Source organism: Microcaecilia unicolor, chromosome 10 (genome assembly GCF_901765095.1).
Source record: "Microcaecilia unicolor chromosome 10, aMicUni1.1, whole genome shotgun sequence".
Taxonomy (NCBI): Eukaryota; Metazoa; Chordata; class Amphibia; order Gymnophiona; family Siphonopidae; genus Microcaecilia; species Microcaecilia unicolor.
Genome location: NC_044040.1, coordinates 78655341 through 78673612, shown reverse-complemented (window position 1 = coordinate 78673612; position 18272 = coordinate 78655341). Strand labels below are relative to the sequence as shown.

At 44.6% G+C, this 18272-nt stretch overlaps 1 protein-coding gene across 6 annotated transcripts in view; it reads right to left on the bottom strand.

Annotated features, from left to right (window-relative positions):
* The window catches only part of USP15 (ubiquitin specific peptidase 15), a 519523-nt gene that overhangs the window by 321179 nt on the left and 180072 nt on the right, over positions 1-18272 (bottom strand). For all 6 annotated transcript variants that reach the window (XM_030217240.1, XM_030217241.1, XM_030217242.1 and 3 more), the window contains one exon: positions 3934-4078. In XM_030217240.1, coding sequence (XP_030073100.1) covers positions 3934-4078 — 145 coding nt within the window. The remainder of the gene's footprint in view (positions 1-3933; positions 4079-18272) is intronic.

Sequence of the window (18272 nt, the reverse complement as noted above, 5' to 3'; positions counted from 1 at the left end):
GGTAGAAGTCGCATTGGGCGACCTGTACATAATTGGAAAGGCGTCAGTTTAAGGGAAGAGGATGGAGTGGCACGAAGTGATAAGAGTGCCAGTGGGAGGGCATCAAGCCAATTCTTTATCCCATTTGCCATAAGCTGACGCATTTTGGTTTTGAGCAATCCATTGTATCTTTCTACCAAACCATTACTGGTGGGTTTGTAGACACAGACAGTTCTGTGAGTAATGCCAAGTGCTGGAAGGAGATTCTGCAGCAGTTCATTTACAAAGTGTGTACCATTATCTGTGGTTATTTTGCCAGGAATACCAAATCGAGGAATAATTTCATTGCACAGTGATTGTGCCATAGTTTGTGCGGTTTCTCTAGAGCAAGGGAAAGCTTCCACCCACCTAGAGAAAGCGTCCACGCAGACAAGCAGATACCGTTTACCACGAACAGGTGTCAGCATATCCGTGAAATCAATATACCAATGTTGGCCAGGTCCCTGGACAACAGGTAAATGACCTGAAGGAATGACAGGTCCTCGTTTAGGTGTATACAGAAAACATTTGTAACAATTATGAACCACAGTATGACACATGGGCATCATTTGGGGAGCCCATAATTTGGAAGACAGTTGATCATACAATGTATTAGCATTCAAATGCAAAGGGTAATGGAGGGCATGCAGGAGGAGAGACAGAACATGCTGTGAAACACATAGTTGACCATAGGGATGGGTCCAAATACCATTAGGGTTAAGGAAACAGCCTGCTTGCTTCCACAAGGTGATTTCTGCTTGTGTAAGTGAGGACGTGAGGGTAGAAGAGAAGTCAGAAGTTAGGGATTCAGAGGTTACAGGAGGAGTAGGCTCATTCCGAGGACACTGCGGTACTGGAGATAAGGGAGGTGTAATGATGGGAGGAGTATGAAAAAGGGGAGGGGTACTTGGAGAGGAGGAATCAGATTGTGTGGAATCGGAAGGAGTTGAAGGAGGCGTGTCAAGAAGTGGTGCTTCGGACACAATGACCGGAAGTGCCGCATCGGTAGCGGCGCCGGAAGGAAGACTGGAGAGGGAAGTAACCTCACGGGCTAGTTCATCAGCAGCATGGTTGCCGTTGATGGCGAAAGAAAAGACTGTCTCCTGATGTGCCTTTATCCAGGAGATACTGGTGCGGAAGCCTCTTTGATGACGCTGCTCCAGCGCATCAAAAAGAGCAGTCCACAACGGTAAGTGACTTAGGGGTTGTCCAGTTGAGGAAATCATACCCCTCTGGTTCCATTTGCGAACATGGGAGTGCAAGGAAGCAAAAACATAGTCTGAGTCAGTGACAATGCTCAAATCTGAGTGTAGTGCTTTGAATAGCAGAACGTACAAAACAGCAGCAAGTTCTGCAGTTTGGGCTGTGAATGCCTCTGGCAGTCTAAATTGTACAGGGTCGAGTATATGTTCGTCGGGTGTGTAGCGTAGGGCGGCAAAACCAGCTACCCCGTTTTGCTGAGAACCATCTGTAAACCAAACCTCGCCACTCTGCAAGATTTCAGAATGTACATGGAGAGATTCGGGTACAGATAATTGGGTAGTGCACTCATGGGGAAAGATGGCATTCTGTGCTGTCTCTGTTACGGTGAGCAATGGATCCAAACGTTGAAGGTCAGTTAAAGTTAATGGGTGAATGGAGTGCACTACACTAAACAAAAGTACTTGATACTTTTGCAAACGGCAGACAGTCATGTGACTGATCTGTTTGTCCAATAGATATTTAACATCATGGGACGTGTGGAGAATCACCGGAAGGTGAGGAATGTAGCTGTATAGTTTGGTAACAGCAGTACTGGCGGCAACAAGACCTTTCTCACAAGTTGCAAAAGCTCTTTCAACGGGTGAAAAAGTTCCTGAAAGGTAACCACATGCAAGATCATCATGTTCTTGTGTGATTAGGCAAGACCAAGTATCCTCAGTATGCACAACCCAAAGGTGCACATCCTGAGAAACATCAATAGTTGCCAATGGTGAGGAAAGCATAACATCTTTCACAAGGGCCATAAGATCAGCTGTTTCCTGAGCTGTAAAGTGTAAGGGTTCATGTTTCACTTTCTGTTTACCTTGTAGTTTCATGTAAAATGGCTGAGTCCGGGCGGAATAATTGGGTATCCAAAGGCGACAGAAGTTTAGCATGCCAAGGACACCTCTGAGATCAGAAACTGTTGTGGGCATACGCAAAGAAGAAACGTGTTGTAGGGTATCGGGACCCAGGCCCTTCTGACGGGGGCCAATGTGATGGCCAAGGAAGGTAACATGTGTCTGAGCAACTTTTAATTTCTTTCTGTTAACTTTGTAGCCTTTCGTAGCAAGGAAGCCTAGAAAGTCACAGGTGACTTGAACACAAGTGTCAAAGTCAGGGCATGTAATAAGCATGTCATCCACATACTGAACAATAAAAGTATGTGGTGGGAGAACATACCTGTCACGTTTAAATTCCTGTATGTGTTCTGCTAAAGTTTGGGAAAAGATGGTAGGACTGTCGGTAAACCCCTGGGGAAGACGAGTCCACTGATATGTTGTGTTATTGAATTGGAAAGCTGTAAGCGGTCGGCTTACAGGGTCAAGAGTGATGGAAAAGAAGGCGTTGGATAAATCAATAGTGGAATGGTATGTCTGCAAGGAGATGCTATTTAGGAGTGTAGTCGGGTTCTCCACATTTGGGAAAGTAGCGTACGTGAGGTCATTTAGTGCTCGTAAGTCCTGCACTATACGGAAGGTTCCAGGATCCTTCTTTGGGACAGGGAACAATGGAGTGTTGTATGGTGAATTACACTTTTCAATAATACCCTGCTGTAACAAGGAATCAATTTGTTCCTGAGCTCCAGCAATAACTTCAGGTTTTAGCGGATACTGGGCGATTTTGGGGCCTTTACAGCCTGGTAAAAGCTGGATTTGATGGGGAGGGCCTGTTACTTTACCATAGGGCTTATCAGGTGTGGCCCAAAGGAAACCCGGCAAATAATTCAGCGCTACCTCTATTTGTTTCTCAACCATAGAAGTGACAGCCATCATGAGTGAAGTGCTTTCATTAGGGGAAGGATCAAAATGAATTTCAAAGTGAAACAATGTCAACAGATCTCTTCCAAGTAAATTGACAGGACATAGTGGAGCATACAAAAAAGGAGCCGAAAGTTGTAGATCGGCATATTTAGTGGGCAGGGGTTCAAGCAGTGGTGTGTCCGTTGGGACACCATCAAATCCTGTGGTGGTAATGTTGTCTGGAGAAACTTTGAGAAACTTCTGCAGTTTGTGCGGAACATGGGCAAGCACAGAGCGAGAAGCGCCTGTGTCAATTAAAAAGGGAATGGGAACATCACAGATTAGCAAGGTGATCATAGGATCGTCCAATCCTGCTGTAGTGTGGACCACGCCTAGTCACTGTGGGCGGCGTTGATCCGGGTTCCATAATGGGAATGACTGTCGTTCTGGAGGGTTTTGGCGGACTTGATTCCTGGGTCTGTTTTGTAATAGTTGTGAACATTGACGTGCATAATGACCGTATTGGAGACAGCGAAAACACTGAATATCTGGATAGTGGTCCGGACTAGGGCGGGAATAATCGTTTCTGGACCGTCTGTTATCATCAGGAGGGCCCCTTGGGGGACCTCGCTGAGGTTGAGCGCGACGACCTCTTTCTTCATAAGAAAAAAAAACAAAAGGATATTTCTCAACTCAGTCTGCAATCTTACTTTTCTTTCCCTGTACTCAGTTTTACATTTTCATGGATAGCTTATACAGGTATCTGATGTAGAACTACAGAGCCCATACCAACTATTGATGAATTCTATTTTCTTACATGCTTTCACAACTTGAGCTTATTAGGCTTTCCTTATCATTACAAACTTATATGATAGCATGAGATTCCAGTTTCTCAAAACGTTATACTCACATGTTGTTCTGAAGCACCTACCTGAATTGCTGAATTCATGAAACATGTATTTCCCAAATTACTTAAGCCACAGAGACCAGGTTGTTCATTGTTACTTCCTGACTCTGAGTAGTCATAATTCTTATAAGACGCATAAGAAGGGAGGCAATAGTTTGAATTTTTCACACTGAAAGAAAAGAAAAGAATCTTTCAATATGCAGCTACATAGAACTTATTTCAGTATTCATGCTTTGCTTAAATATCAATACTTGTGAAAAGAATGGTGACTGGGTTTTGGATATAGTCTTGAAATTACCCTTTCTAGCTATAAATGTTAAACTCTAGCTCAACAAAATCCAGTTTACATTTCACATTTTTTAGTTTATGCCACATCTCTACCGGTGACTGAAGGAAGTGGCTTCAGAACACACACTGTCCTTCATGGCGTTAGCACCAAATTTAAAACAAACAAACTTCAAGCACCACCCGCAGCAAGACATCATTTTAGCAATGTCCATTTTGCATTCTGTTGTTTTGACAGAATCCTATATTGACAAGAAGTTCTGCTTCAGTTCCCAGAAAAAAAAAAAAAAAAGAAAAGAGAGCTGAGGCTGCAAGCCACTCTGCTACAGCTTCATTAAGTAATCTATTTATAGGTTCTCTGCTACAATAGTATAAGTTCAGCATTCATGTGCTGAAAAAATTATTGTAAAAAAAAAAAAAAAGAAAAGAAAGCAGCAGAGCAATAATTAATGAGCAAAAGTCTACATACATAATGTATGATCTCCTATTCGTTATCTATTAGTAAAATCCATGGTAAATCCAGACCTGAACATTTCTAGGCACGTATTCTACTTTCATTAATAGACCCTACAGTAACATTCTCTCTTATGTAGTATCATCCCACTATTAAGCAAATGCAATGTCAAGATATTTGTGTTCTTGCAGAGTGATACATTAAGGGTAGTCAACACAGTATATGCAGCTATCCAATTTAAACACTGATGATGATATGCAAAACCATATCAGCTAATGGAAACTCTTTCTGGTTTCAATGAGAATGTTGTACATTTCCTACAGTCAACTGAGAATGATCCAGTCAATACCTGCATTTGAAACAAATTTTCAACAGATGAAATACTACTACATACACATTTTATTTTCTTCATTACCCAAGTTAAATGTTGAGAGGGACTGACATTTTACAAAGTTCTAAAACATATATTTCACAATTAAAGTGATACCTGTAATTGTGGGCATTATCATCATGACATTTGTTTACATTTCAGAATTTGGACATCCTGAAGGGCAGTCTGCATGTAAGTCTGAAAACTGAAGGTGGGGTTGATTGTGAACATTTTAAAGGCAAATGTGATAGTGGGGGGATCAAATATCATAGAAAAAGATAGGCGAATAAACTTTTGCACCATACCAATGGTATTACAAATAAACTAATGTAAATGATAAACTTCTGCATGTTTCCGTGATATCAGAACATTTGGTCACCACAAAGGTGAATATTTAAATGGTTTTGTACATGTTATCAATAAAAATAATTTTTAAAACGATCCCTGTGGTACTACATGAGGAAAGGAAAACACGCAGGTTTTCTATGGCTTTATACTCCTTATAGGAGTTACAGTCTATACAGTGAAACACCACTTGTATGCACACCGTTATTGCGAGGGTCTGGATTACGCGATAGCTACATGCCTTCCGATGATGCCCTTTGTACGCTAGAATCATTTATATGCAGTACAGAATAAGGGCAGTCTGACTCCCTCTCTCAAGCCTCTCCTCTGGCCCCATGTCAAGCGCTACCTACCTTAAATCCTTTTGCTGCTCAGGTATTTGGCAGCAATTCACACAGGCCATCTGCCTGAGCTCAGAGCCTACTCTCTGTTGTACCCCACTGCCTTCTGGCCTACCTTTCTGCTTCTGCAAGGGCAGGGAACAGCAGATAGCAGGCTTCAAGTTCAGGCAGATGGCCTGTGTGAATTGCTGCCACTGCAGAAGACCTGGGTAGAGAAAGCATTTAAAGTGGGGAGCCCTGGGATCAGAGGCGGGAGTTGAGAGAGGGAGTCAGTCTGCCCCTGATGCGGTGTCAGAGTTAAAAAAAAAAAAAAAAAAAAAAAGGGCACCCCAAACTCTGGACTGCGGACCTTGGTCCGCCATTTGAGTAGGCCTCATGATTCACTTATACATACACTGATAATACGCTGTTTTGAGGTCTTTGCCTCCTGTCTACTGCATACTATCATTGCTCCACTGTGCTACTAAATTGTACTACTAAGTTTATAACAAGGAAATTATAGGCTTACTAGTAAAAAAGGCCAGTTTCTGACACAAATGAAACGGGCGCTAGCAAGGTTTTCCTCGGAGTGTGTATGTTTGAGAGAGTGTGTGTGAGAGTGACTGTGTGAGAGAGACAGAGTGAATGTGTGAGTGTGTGTGTGTGACAGAGAGTGAGTGGGTGCGAGTGTGTCTGTGAGAGAGAGACAGAGTGAATGTGTGAGTGTGTGTGTGTGACAGAGAGTGAGTGGGTGCGAGTGTGTCTGTGAGAGAGAGAGTGTGTGTGTGTGAGAATGAGAGTGTGTGTATAGGCCCCCCCTCCCTCCCAGTTCCAAGGTCGTCCCCCTCCCTCCCTCCGAGTTCCAGGGTCCTCCCCCCATCCTTCCCTCCGAGTTCCAGGGTCGTCCTCCCTCCCTCCCAGCTCCAGGGTCGTCGTCCCCTCCCTCCGAGTTCCAGGGTCCTCCCCCCATCCCTCCCTCCGAGTTCCAGGGTCGTCCCCGAGTTCCAGGGCTGTCCCCTTCCTCTGAGTTCCAGGGTCGTCCTCTCCCTCCCTCCGAGTTCCAGAGTCGTCCCTTCCCTCCCTCCGAGTTCCAGGGGACTGAGTTTCAGGTTCCCCCTCCCTCTCTCCGAGTTTCAAGCCCCCCCCCCCTCTCCTCCCTCCCAGTTCCAGGATCCCCCCCCCCTTGGAACGCGACGTCACACGCATTAGGGTGTCATTGTCTCTCCCTTCCAGTTCCAGGGCCCCTACCTCTAAATTTTAAAAATCAACTTCACTTACGAAGTCGGGTTTATGGCGGCCGACAGCAGCAGCGGTAACAGGCATGCAGGCTCGACCCTTCTCTCTCTCTCAGCTCTGGTCCCACCCTTGCGGAAACAGGAAATGAGGGCGGGACCAGAGCTGAGAGAGAGAGAGAAGGGTCGAGCCTGCATGCCTGTTACCGCTGCTGCTGTTGGCCGCCGTAAACCCGACTTCGTAAGTGAAGCTGACTTTTAAAATTTGGAGAGGTAGGGGGCCTGGAACTGGAAGGGAGGGAGGGACGACGACACCCTCATGCGTGTGACGTCGCGTTCTGTTGCCTGGCAACTCTGCAGCGTTCCCTTCCAGTGATTGGTCTTTACGAACACAGAAGTACGTGACGTAATTTCAGGAGATGGATACAGCAGGAGCACGAATGCTTCAAGGCTTCACTTTCTCGGAGTCAGCTTCAGAATGTTGGAGGTGCTTTTTATTATATAGGATGTTAACAACATTATTGCTAGTAGACAACTGAATTAAATGTTAAAATTAGTCTGAATGTGCTTTTTTGCTTTCTTATCAATTTATAATATTTTTATTTTTGTTACATTTGTACCCCGCGCTCTCTCATTCATGACAGGCTCAAAGCGGCTTACATGGGGCAATGGAGGGTTAAGTGACTTGCCCAGGGAGTCACAAGGAGCTGCCTGTGCTTGAAGTGGGAATCGAACTCAGTTCCCCAGGACCAAAGTCCACCACCCTAACCACTAGGCCACTAATATTTCATACAAACTAATAAAACTTACCACAAACAGAATAGTCATACAGACTGCTTCAATCAGGATAAACATACAAGAAACTAAAGGAAAAAAAAACCCACCCCCCTCCAATTACCTCTTCAAGCCCATCATGCAGAAGATCGAACAGAAAGAAAAAAATTAACAGTAACCAATAACAATACAAGAAAAATAAAAGAAATTACTAAGGAAGGCACCGAGAATTTTTTATAAACTACATTATGGATAACTTTATAATGGACTGCCAGAAAAAAGAAATTGAAAAATGAACAGTACAGTGAACTGTTTACCCACATTATAAGGTGTTTTCAACCCAGTCCTCGGGGCACACCCAGCCAGTCTGGGTTTTCAGTATATCCCCATAGAATACCCTGAAAATCCTCACTGGCTAGGTGTGTCCAGGGACTGGGTTGAAAACCTATGCACTGAATGATAGAGATAAGCATCAATTGTACACAAAATCTAGTCTTGCGTCCAAACTCAGAGTTGTACAAATTATTAAAGCAGTTTTTATGTAGGACAACAGAAAGGTCTAAGATCTTTTCCTCACACAAGACAGCAATCCTCTTCCATTTAAAAGTGTATGATTACATAGTGGAATCTTTTCTAGACGTGAGAAGAATATGATCCTATTATCGGGCAGATTAAGGAAATCAAACAATACCTTCTTAACAATCAAGCTGGGAGACCTAGAGGGTCCAATGGTGGGATTTAATAGAGTTCCCTGAATATGCATGATGAAGGCTGGAGAAACTTTCACCCTGATCAGTGCCTCATGAATTATTCCCATAAAGGTGGTGGTGGGGGGGGGGGGGGGGGGGGAGCAGGGGAGGGACAACCAAATATGTTTTTACCAATAAGGTGCAATACAAATCATAACTCTCTGACTTCTGAGTTTTACTACAGTTTTTGCACTAGAATACAGTGGAGGATCTTGGTACACTACATCTATTAATTTAGGTTTACGAATCTATTCAATTCAATGAACTTAAGGTGACTTACATTAATAAAATGAAACAAAATATATAATTTTAATCCTGAAAATTATCTACACCTTCATTATCATAAAACAGTTCACAACTCCAAAGAACACAATGCCCCCATATACAGCCCATCTCAATCCAAATGTCCCCCTTCCCCCTCAAAAAAACCTTACTAAACATTTGAACCACTGTGAAGCTTTCAACAAATTGTGAACACACAGTCCAATTTTGACCTAATCATGTCTGGTGATGTTTTTCAAAGGTTTTGTGCTACTACTGTAAAGGCCCTCTGCCTACATGTCTGCAGTCAGCACTCCTTAAACAATAGCATCAATAACAAATTCCTACCCAGCAGAACCATCCAGCATAGGAAACTAATGTTTAACTCTCTGCATGAATCTAGCAACATCCAAGTGGGTGGCTAAACAGCTATTTTGAAGCTTCCTCCAGAAGCAGAAAATTACTATCATTTGCACTTTCAGAGAATCAAGGGCTACCCTTGCTTTGGTTTTGGGATCGTGCCAGGTACTTGTGACCTGGATTGGCCACTGTTGGAAACAGGATGCTGGGCCTGATGGACCTTCGGTCTGTCCCAGTATGGTAATACTTATGTACTTAAGCTTCTCTGTAGGAAGATCAGAATGTCCAATAGCCTAGCTGACCAAGGGGAGAGTTGTTTCTCCATGCACAATTTCCTAAAGAACTTCCACATCCTTACATACACCATGTATGTGATCTTTCGACAAACTTGCAGTATGGTAGAGATGACCTGAGGAGAATAACCCTTAGATCTTAAGTGGTGCCTCTCAATGGCCAAACCATAAGCCAGAAGGGATCTGTATCTTGGTTTTGAGAACATCAGAATCGAAGTGGATGCCATTAACATCAGGGGTGCCTCAGGGCTCAGCTCTTTCAGCTATTTTATTTGTATATGTATCCGACCTGTAAACTACTGAAAGATCTGGACATATATAACAGCATTATGCAGACAATTTGTAATTTATTGTTCAAGTGCAAAATTCATTTGAGGCGAATTTTGGTTTCGTGGCGCTGTACCTCAGAATGATTTGTGCCTGTATGACCTCTAATAGGTTACTGATAAACACAGCAAAAACCGAAATACTCAGGTTGTCTAGAACAGGAATTATGGAATATTCTAAATTTTTTCAGTTTGGTAACTCTATTTTTCTGTATCATGCAGAAAGCTAAGAGTCCCAGAATACTGTTAGATTCTAGTCTTTCTTTTAAACCACAGCTGATAAAAGTGAAAAACAGTTTTTTCCAAAATTAATATGGTAAGAGATTCAAAGATCTGCTGAGTGCTGGAACTTCCGCATTGTAATGTGGGCATTAAATATGCACTATCTTGACCATAGGAGCCAACTCTGTGGGTGCTTGAGCACCCCAATACTGAGAAAATTACTTGTGTGTGTGTCCACGGAGGGGTTATTTCCACTGGGCTTAGCACCCCCAATCATTTTGAAAAGTTAGCTCCTATGATCTTGACTACTGTAATACTTTATATTGTGGGCATTCATTCGATCCCTTCAGATAGCTCAGAATGCTGCTGCTGCTACATGCTTAACTGCAGGAATTTCTTGATTTAGTCACATTACTGCAGTACAATACGGGTTTTATTGGTTGCCAGTGATGCCACGTATTTAGTTTAAAATTTTTATTCAAGTCTTCAAACCGCTAAGTAATAATGTACCTTTAGCCATTGCTTCTAGTAAGAGGATTTATTGCCCCATCAGAACTTTAAGATCACAAGGCAAATGTTTATTAGATATCACCTTTTTCCATCAAATCTATTTGAAAGATCATCTAGCACATTTGTTTTTTTGTTTTTTTTTAAATTGCAGAACCTACTCTGTGGAATAATCATCTGTTGGAATGAACACAAAAGACTTCTTTGTTTTCTTTTAGGACGTTTTTGAAGACACTTGTTTCAGCAAGCATTTATTTAATTTGATATTTTATTAATATGAATTTAGTCAGTTATTATTTTGTTGCGGTGTGGATACAATTGTTGATGTGTGGTGTTTATTTTTTAATGTTTTTTTTTTTATTATGTTTTACTGAATTTCACTTAGATTTTATAGATAATACAGACTATAAATACTATTAAATAAATAAAATCTCCCATCAGGACTGGGCCCTATTCCAAAATAGAAGAGGGAGCAGAAGGAGCATCAGAAGGCACATCAAGTTGGCACATTTCACACAGTGGGGCTAGTCTGGAGCCACAAGAATCACTAGAAAGGTCAAGGGTCAGGGAGAAAACACAAAGACTTTTTTTTTTTGGGGGGGGGGGGGGGGGGGGGTCTAGGGCAACAACTAGTGTGTTGATGACCTATGAGCCAGGGTCTCTTTGCCTGCTGAAGAAAAAAACCCAATTTGCATTTTGCCTTGAGGCTATCAGTTTGAAGTAGGGAGGATGCCAGGTGGTCCACCACTTGTTGAAATGTATCCTGATTCATTTGTTCCCCTGGATTCAGGGAATGCCAGCTCAAGGATCCACCTGGATGCTGTCTGTACTGGCTATGTGAGCTGCTGAAAGAGCTGCCAAGCAGCCCTCTGCCCAGCTGCTACTACTATGCTCTTGGTTCCTCTTTACTTGCTGATGTACAATACTGCAGTAGTGTAACATAGGCAGCCGAGAGACCTCGGTTTGCAAAATTTTAAGCAGTAACATCATTAATCATCACAAGACACAATGTATTTAATCTGGTATAACTCGGCCGCAGCTTTATTTATATACAAACATTTTACATTTGGGCATACCCAAGCCTCCTCCAGCCTCTGGCTCAATGTCCATCCGCAGTCCGCCGTCCTAGCAGGACTGACCAATCGTAAACCTGCGCTTCCCGCCGTCTAGCAAGGGGGCTCCACCGTACTCGCAGCTGCCCCAGCTGCCTAGCTTAAACCATCAGGCTTGGGTACCCCGCCAAAGCTGCGACAGTATAGAACAATGCAAGTAAACATAGCATAAATTGGGCAGGGAGGGCTGGGAGCACCTGGAGCCCGGACAGGAAAGAGGGCGTCCGGGCTCCTCCCCGGGGCTTTTATACCCCGTTTTTCTCTCCTCCCTTCTCCCAGCGGGATGCCCCTTTCCCGTCGGGCAGGCGAACACCTATTACCTGTCCTGGGCACCCCGCTGGCCTGAGCGCGCATGCCCCCTCGGTGCACGGCGCCATGTTATCTTCGGCTCCGTGCACCCAAGGGGGCACTGCGCCTTTCTGTTGTCTGACAACACTTGGATCACCTTCCTTGACAACTAGGGATGAAAGAATTGGAGACCCAGATGGATGGCTCTCATCTCCAGGTGACTGAAGGACAGGGTTGCCCTTCAAGGCTGAACACATGCCCTGTATCAGGCTTTCCATGCTGAAGGATCCACAGCCTGCAAGGCTAACATCTGTAGTCACCACTATTCAACTTAGAAGGATCCAGCCAGACCCTACTCAATAGATGGGATGAAAGAGTCCACTAGGAAAGATTCATAAGTACATAAGTGTTGCCATACTGGTACAGACTAAACGTCCACCAAACCCAGTATCCTGTTTCCAATAGTGGCCAATCCAGGTCACAAGTACCTTGCAAGATCCATCCTAAAACAGTACAATATATTTTATGCTGCTTATCCCAGAAATAAACAGTGGATTTTCTCAAGTCTATTTTAATAATGGCTTATGGACTTTTCTGGGAAGTTATTCAAACCTTTCTTAAATCCCGCTAAGCTAACTGCTTTTGCCACATTCTGTGGCAATTAATTGCAGAGTTTAATTACACATTGAGTAAAGAAATATTTTCTCCGATTCATTTTAAATTTACTACTTTGTAGCGCCATTGCGTGCCCCCTAGTCCTAGTATTTTTGGAAAGAGTAAACAAGCGATTCACGTCTGCCCATTCAACGTCACCCAGTATTTTATAAACCTCTATTATATCTCCCCTCAACCGTCTTTTCTCCAAGCTGAAGAGCCCAAGCCATTTCAGCCTTTCCTCATAGGGAAGTTGTCCCATCCCTTTAATCATTTTTGTCGCCCTTCTCTGTACCGTTTCTAATTCAATTATATCTTTTTTGAGATGTGGTGACCAGAATTGCACACAGTATTCAAAGTGCAGTCGCACCATGGAGTGATAAAAAGGCATTATAATGTCCTCATTTTTATTTTCCATTCCTTTCCTAATAATACCTAACATTCTATTTACTTTCAACGAGGACTCCTAAATCCTTTTCCTGGTTAGTGACTCCTAACGTGGAACCTTGCATCACGTAGCTATAGTTCGGGTTCTCCTTTCCCCACACGCATCACTTTGCACTTGCTCATATGAAATGCCATCTGCCATTTGGATGCCCAGTCTCCCAGTCTCGTAATGTCGTCTTGCAATTTTTCACAATCCTCTTGCGATTTTAACAACTTTCAATAACTGTGTCGTCAGCAAATTTAAATAGTTATTCCCATATCTAGATAATTTATAAATATGTTAAAAAGAAGTGGTCCCAACACAGACCCCTGGGGAACCCCACTATCTAGTCTTTTCCATTGAGAATCCTGACCATTTAACTCTACTCTCTGTTTTCTATCCTTTAACCAGTTTTTAATCCACAATAGAACACTACCTCCTATCCCATGACTTTCCAATTTCCTCTGGAGTCTTTCATGAGGTACTTTGTCATATGCCTTTTGAAAATCCAGATACACAATATCAACTGGCTCCCCCTTATCAACATGTTTGTTTATCCCTTCAAAGAAATGTAGGAAATTGGTGAGGCAAGACTTCCCTACACTAAATCCATGTTGGCTCTGTCTCATTAATCCATGCTTTTGAACATGTTCTGTAGTTTTGTTTTTTGTAATAGTCTCTACCATTTTGCCATTCATCAGGAGGGACAGGAGAAAACGATGAATCTCAAAATATCGAGAGCAGGACCACCTGGACAGCAGTGCCCTCTAAAATGGCCTCATCGAATCTAGAAGCTCACCATGCTCTTGGCACAAGCTGTACACAGACCTGCAAATGGGCCTGGAGCATGTACATTCATTCCTTTGGGAGAACAACTATACCCTTCTCGGTATTGAATCGAACTCTGAGGTGTCTCTGAGGTGACAGCAGAGGCAGTCTAGGAGTTAGCATCTCTGGAGCCCATCTCTGAAATAACATAGATCAGCCAATCATCCAAATAGTGGTGAGCCTGTATGCCTTGCTTATGTAGAGTGGCCATCCCCAACACCATCACCTTGGTGAAGGTGCATGGTGCCATTACCAGTGCAAAAAGCATAGTACTGCAATAGGGTAGACACCCCTGATAATGTGGACAACATGAGAAAGGACTTAGCAAAGCTAGGGGTATGGTCTGGAATTTGGCAGCTTAGATGTAATGCTAAAAAAAAAATGCAGTATCATGCATTTTTACTGCAAAACCCTGAGGGAACAGTATGGTTTAGCGGGTGAAGAACCTTTTGCATGAAAGAGGAGTAGGACTTGGGAGTGAGCATATGTGATGATCTTAAGGTGGCCAAACTGGTAAAAAAAGCAATGGTGAAAGCTAGGATGCTTCGGTGTATATGAATAGGAATAGCCAATAGGAAAAAGGAGGTGATGATATGCCTGTATAAGACTGGTGAGACCTCATTTAGAACATTGTGTAGAATTCTGGAGACCACACCCTCAAAAAGATATAAATAGGATGGAGTCTATAACTACCATATCTCAAACAATTATTACCTGAATAGGTTACTACTCTATTTACATTAACTTTCTCTTTGCTTCATGTACAATTTCTCATTCTTAATAGATTTTCTAAATGTTAAACATCCATAGCTATCCCAGTATGTTTATGATATTTAGGCATATTTTCAAAGCACTTTGGGAGGCTAAGTTCCATAGGTTTCTATAGAACTTTGGGAGGCTAAGTGCTTTGAAAATGAGCTTGATTGTATTGTAAAATTGGATTCTTACAACAAATTACTTTCTTATGCGTTATTCTTTGTTATGTATCCTATACTGTTTATTGTAAGCCACAACGAATTCAAACTTGTTTGGGATAATGTGGGATATAAATGTCACAAATAAATACATAAAAAAAAAAGTCTCTCCCTTCTTCGGAACTACAAAGTAGATGAAATCCTGACTAAGTCCCCTCTACTGCCCCCGAAGCATTAGATGGGTTAGTGTCATGTACACTGCCTTTAATTTTTGAGTGATCCACATGGGGATACCAGAAATGCATCGAAAATAGATCTGATGAATTCCCAGAAGTAACCCCGCTGCAGTAACTCCAGGACTCGCTGTTTTGAGGTTATCAAGGGCCGCTCGTGGCAGAGAAGGGTGAGTCTGCTGTCCACTGCTACCTGAAAGAGACCTGACACACCATCACTGAGCCCCTTTGGGAGCTGAGGCACTGGTGGAGGGTCCAAGATTTCTGGCTCACCTTGCACCACAAAAGGGAACTCCCCCCTCTGGCCCTTAACACTCGAAGAACTCCTGGGGTCTGTCTGTCGTGCTAAAAACACCCCTAGGGTACAGACTACTTCCCTGTGCCTTGGTAGACCCCTTAAGACAATCTTCAGGCAAGTGTAGGGACAAGTTCCTGATAAGTTTTCCAGTTCTTTTCCAAAAAGATAGGTGCCCTTAAAGGGCAGCTTGATAAGCAGAGCCTTGAAGGCAGAGTCCCAGTGGAAGAGCCACAGCTATCTGTGGGTGACCATCCCAAAGACCATCATATGAAGAGAAACTTGCACCAGAATATTGGCCAGGAATGTGACAACAGACTGCAGAACATGCCGTCCGTTCTGAAGCTGAAGCTGCCTGAGCAACATAACCTGGAAAGATTGAGACTTGAACCCCCTCCTCTCCAAGGCTGCAGAGGAGAAGGCCTGCTTCAGGAGCTGTTCCACCTTCTGATAATGAGCACCCTTTAAGGCAGAACCCCCTTTCAATGGATGGTCATTTTCATGACCGCTGTTGACTGGGGATTGACTGCGATATCCCCTTTGGAGAGTCAGAATAACTTCTCCAGATCATCACACTAAATGGGGTACAGCCTACCTAGGCATCTGGTACCACTGAGGGGGCGGTCTAAAACTTCCCACTCAGTCAAGATCATCCTTAAAAAAAAAAAAAATAGTATCCTATGCAGGGTAAAGCCCTAGGAGTGTAGAGACCCTACAAGATAGGATTTCCATATGTAGGCTGTTCCTGCTCTGAGGAGGAGATTTGCACTACTAAGGACAAGGAATCAATACAATAATTTAGTCTCTCTCTCTAAAATTGTGTCACCAGGGGAATTCATCATCCTTTCATCCCAAACTCATTCTCCCTTGCAGAGAAGGTGGGGGGGGGGGGGGGGGGGGGGGGGGCGGTGAAAGGAGTCCTGCTCCACCATGGCCACTTCCTGGATGACAAGGGCAGAGGCTTCTAGGGATGGGGAGCCAACGAAGTTGAGGAAGGCACAGAGCAGTCCCAGCCCTTCCATCAAAAGGCCATGGACACAAATCCATGAAGGCTTGTACCACCCTGGGCCCCAGGGCCCTGGAGGAACTCTGAGGAAGCACTAATAAAGTGCCCCCCTGCCATGACAGCCACATCCCTGGGTCCTCCTGTGCTTTGGTGATTCAGTTCTAAGATGGCTACCATTCCTGCCAAAGACAAAACGGCCATGGGATCCCCGAGGCTGACTGGTATCGCTAAACTGTCAGTGCTTTCTTCTCGGCTGCAACCCCAGGACCTGGCGGCAAGGTTCCCAGAGCAGCCCTGACACAAATGTGCAGGGGCCAGCAGCACTGCTTTGCTGCTTGCTTCCACAAGTCACATAACAGCAGGACTGTGGCATTGGGCCTAAGTGGCTGTACTCTCCCACCCTCCACGGGCCTGCTTTTTCTAATGAACCATCACACCAAGTCCCCTTTATTTATTTCCTTCCTTTTTTTCCAATAACTTTATTCCCCTAGCAAACTAAGAGAGTAAAGTTAGTCAATGATGCTATTTTATTTTTATCCTTGTAAGGGCCCAGAAAGGAGGAGAGGCAAGAACCACCCAAAGGCAGGGGCCCAACTGGGACCTCTGTCAGTCTACCTAGCGAGCTGAAGTCTGTGGGCTGAAGCTCAGGGCAAGGAGATTCCTGCAATCTATTGGCTCAATGGGGATAAGGACCACAGTCAGTCAATGTGCCAGGGGATCAGGCCTATCTTCCTAGCCTCACCACACCAGTAAACCTCACCATCTACTAGCACAGTGATGGCGAACCTTTCAGAGACCGAGTGCCCAAACAGCAACCCAAAATCGAATTATTTATTGCAAAGTGCCAGTACTCATGATGGGCGGGGTCACCACATATGACTCCACCCCTATGATAGCCACGGCGCATATAAACAGACATCATTGAAACTATTATACTAGTATAGGAGAAAAAAATAACATGATTTTTTTTCATTATAAATCATTTCTGTAAGCTGTTACAGCTCCAGTATACCCAGTGCAAAATAAGACAGCAGATGTAAATTCTCAAATTGAATATATTCCAAACACTAAAATGAAAATAAAATGATTTTTTCTACCTTTGTTGTCTGGTGACTTTGTTTTTCTGATCATGCTGGCCCAGTATCCGATTCTGCTGCTATCTGTCCTCTTAACTCCGTTTCCAGGGCTTCCTTTCCATTTATTTCTTTACTGTCCTCCTTTCTTCTTCATTTCTTGCCCTCCATCCATGTCCAGCAACCCTCCGCTCCCCTCCAGCCACAAATGTCCAGCCACCAGCCTCTCCCCTCCAGCCACCCATGTCCAGCCACCCTTGCCCCTCCAGCCACCATCCTCTCCCCCTGCCCTCCCTGCCAGCACCAGGCAGCCCTCCCTCCCAGCACCCAGCATCAGGCCTTCCCAGCACCCAGCATCAGGCCGGCCTCCCTCCCACCCAGCACCCAGCACCAGGCCTCCCTCCCTCCCAGCACCCAGTAGCAGGCCTCCCTCCCACCCACCCAGCACCACACAGCACAAAGCCTCCCACCCACCCACCAACAGGCCTGCCTGCCTGCCTCCCTCCGAGCACCAGTTCGCCCTCTCTCCCGCCCTCCCTCCAACCAAAGAAGCATCAGGCCGGCCGCCCGTCCTCCCTCCCAGCACCAGGAACCCCCCTCCTCCTCTGAAATTTAAAAAGCATACCATCCTACTCCTCGGGGTTAAAGCGGCGTGCGTCAGCAGCGAAGCGCGTGTTCTTCACTCGGCGCGCCTTCGGCCTTCCCTTCTGTCTCTCAAGCTCTGGTCCCGCCCCATAGGCAGGACCAGAACTTGAGAGACAGAAAGGAAGGCCAAAGGTGCGCCGCACGAAGAACACGCGTTTTGCTGCCACTGCCAACGCATGCCGCCTTAACCCCGAGTAGGACGGTATGCTTTTTAAATTTCAGAGAAGGAGGGGGGTTCCTGGTGCTGGGAGGGAGGACGGGCAGCCGGCCTGATGCTTCTTTGGTTGGAAGGAGGGCGGGAGGGAGGGCGAACTGGTGCTCGGAGGGAGGGAGAGTGGGCGGACCAGCGATGGCGCGTGTGCCAAAGGAGAGGGCTCTGCGTGCCCTCTC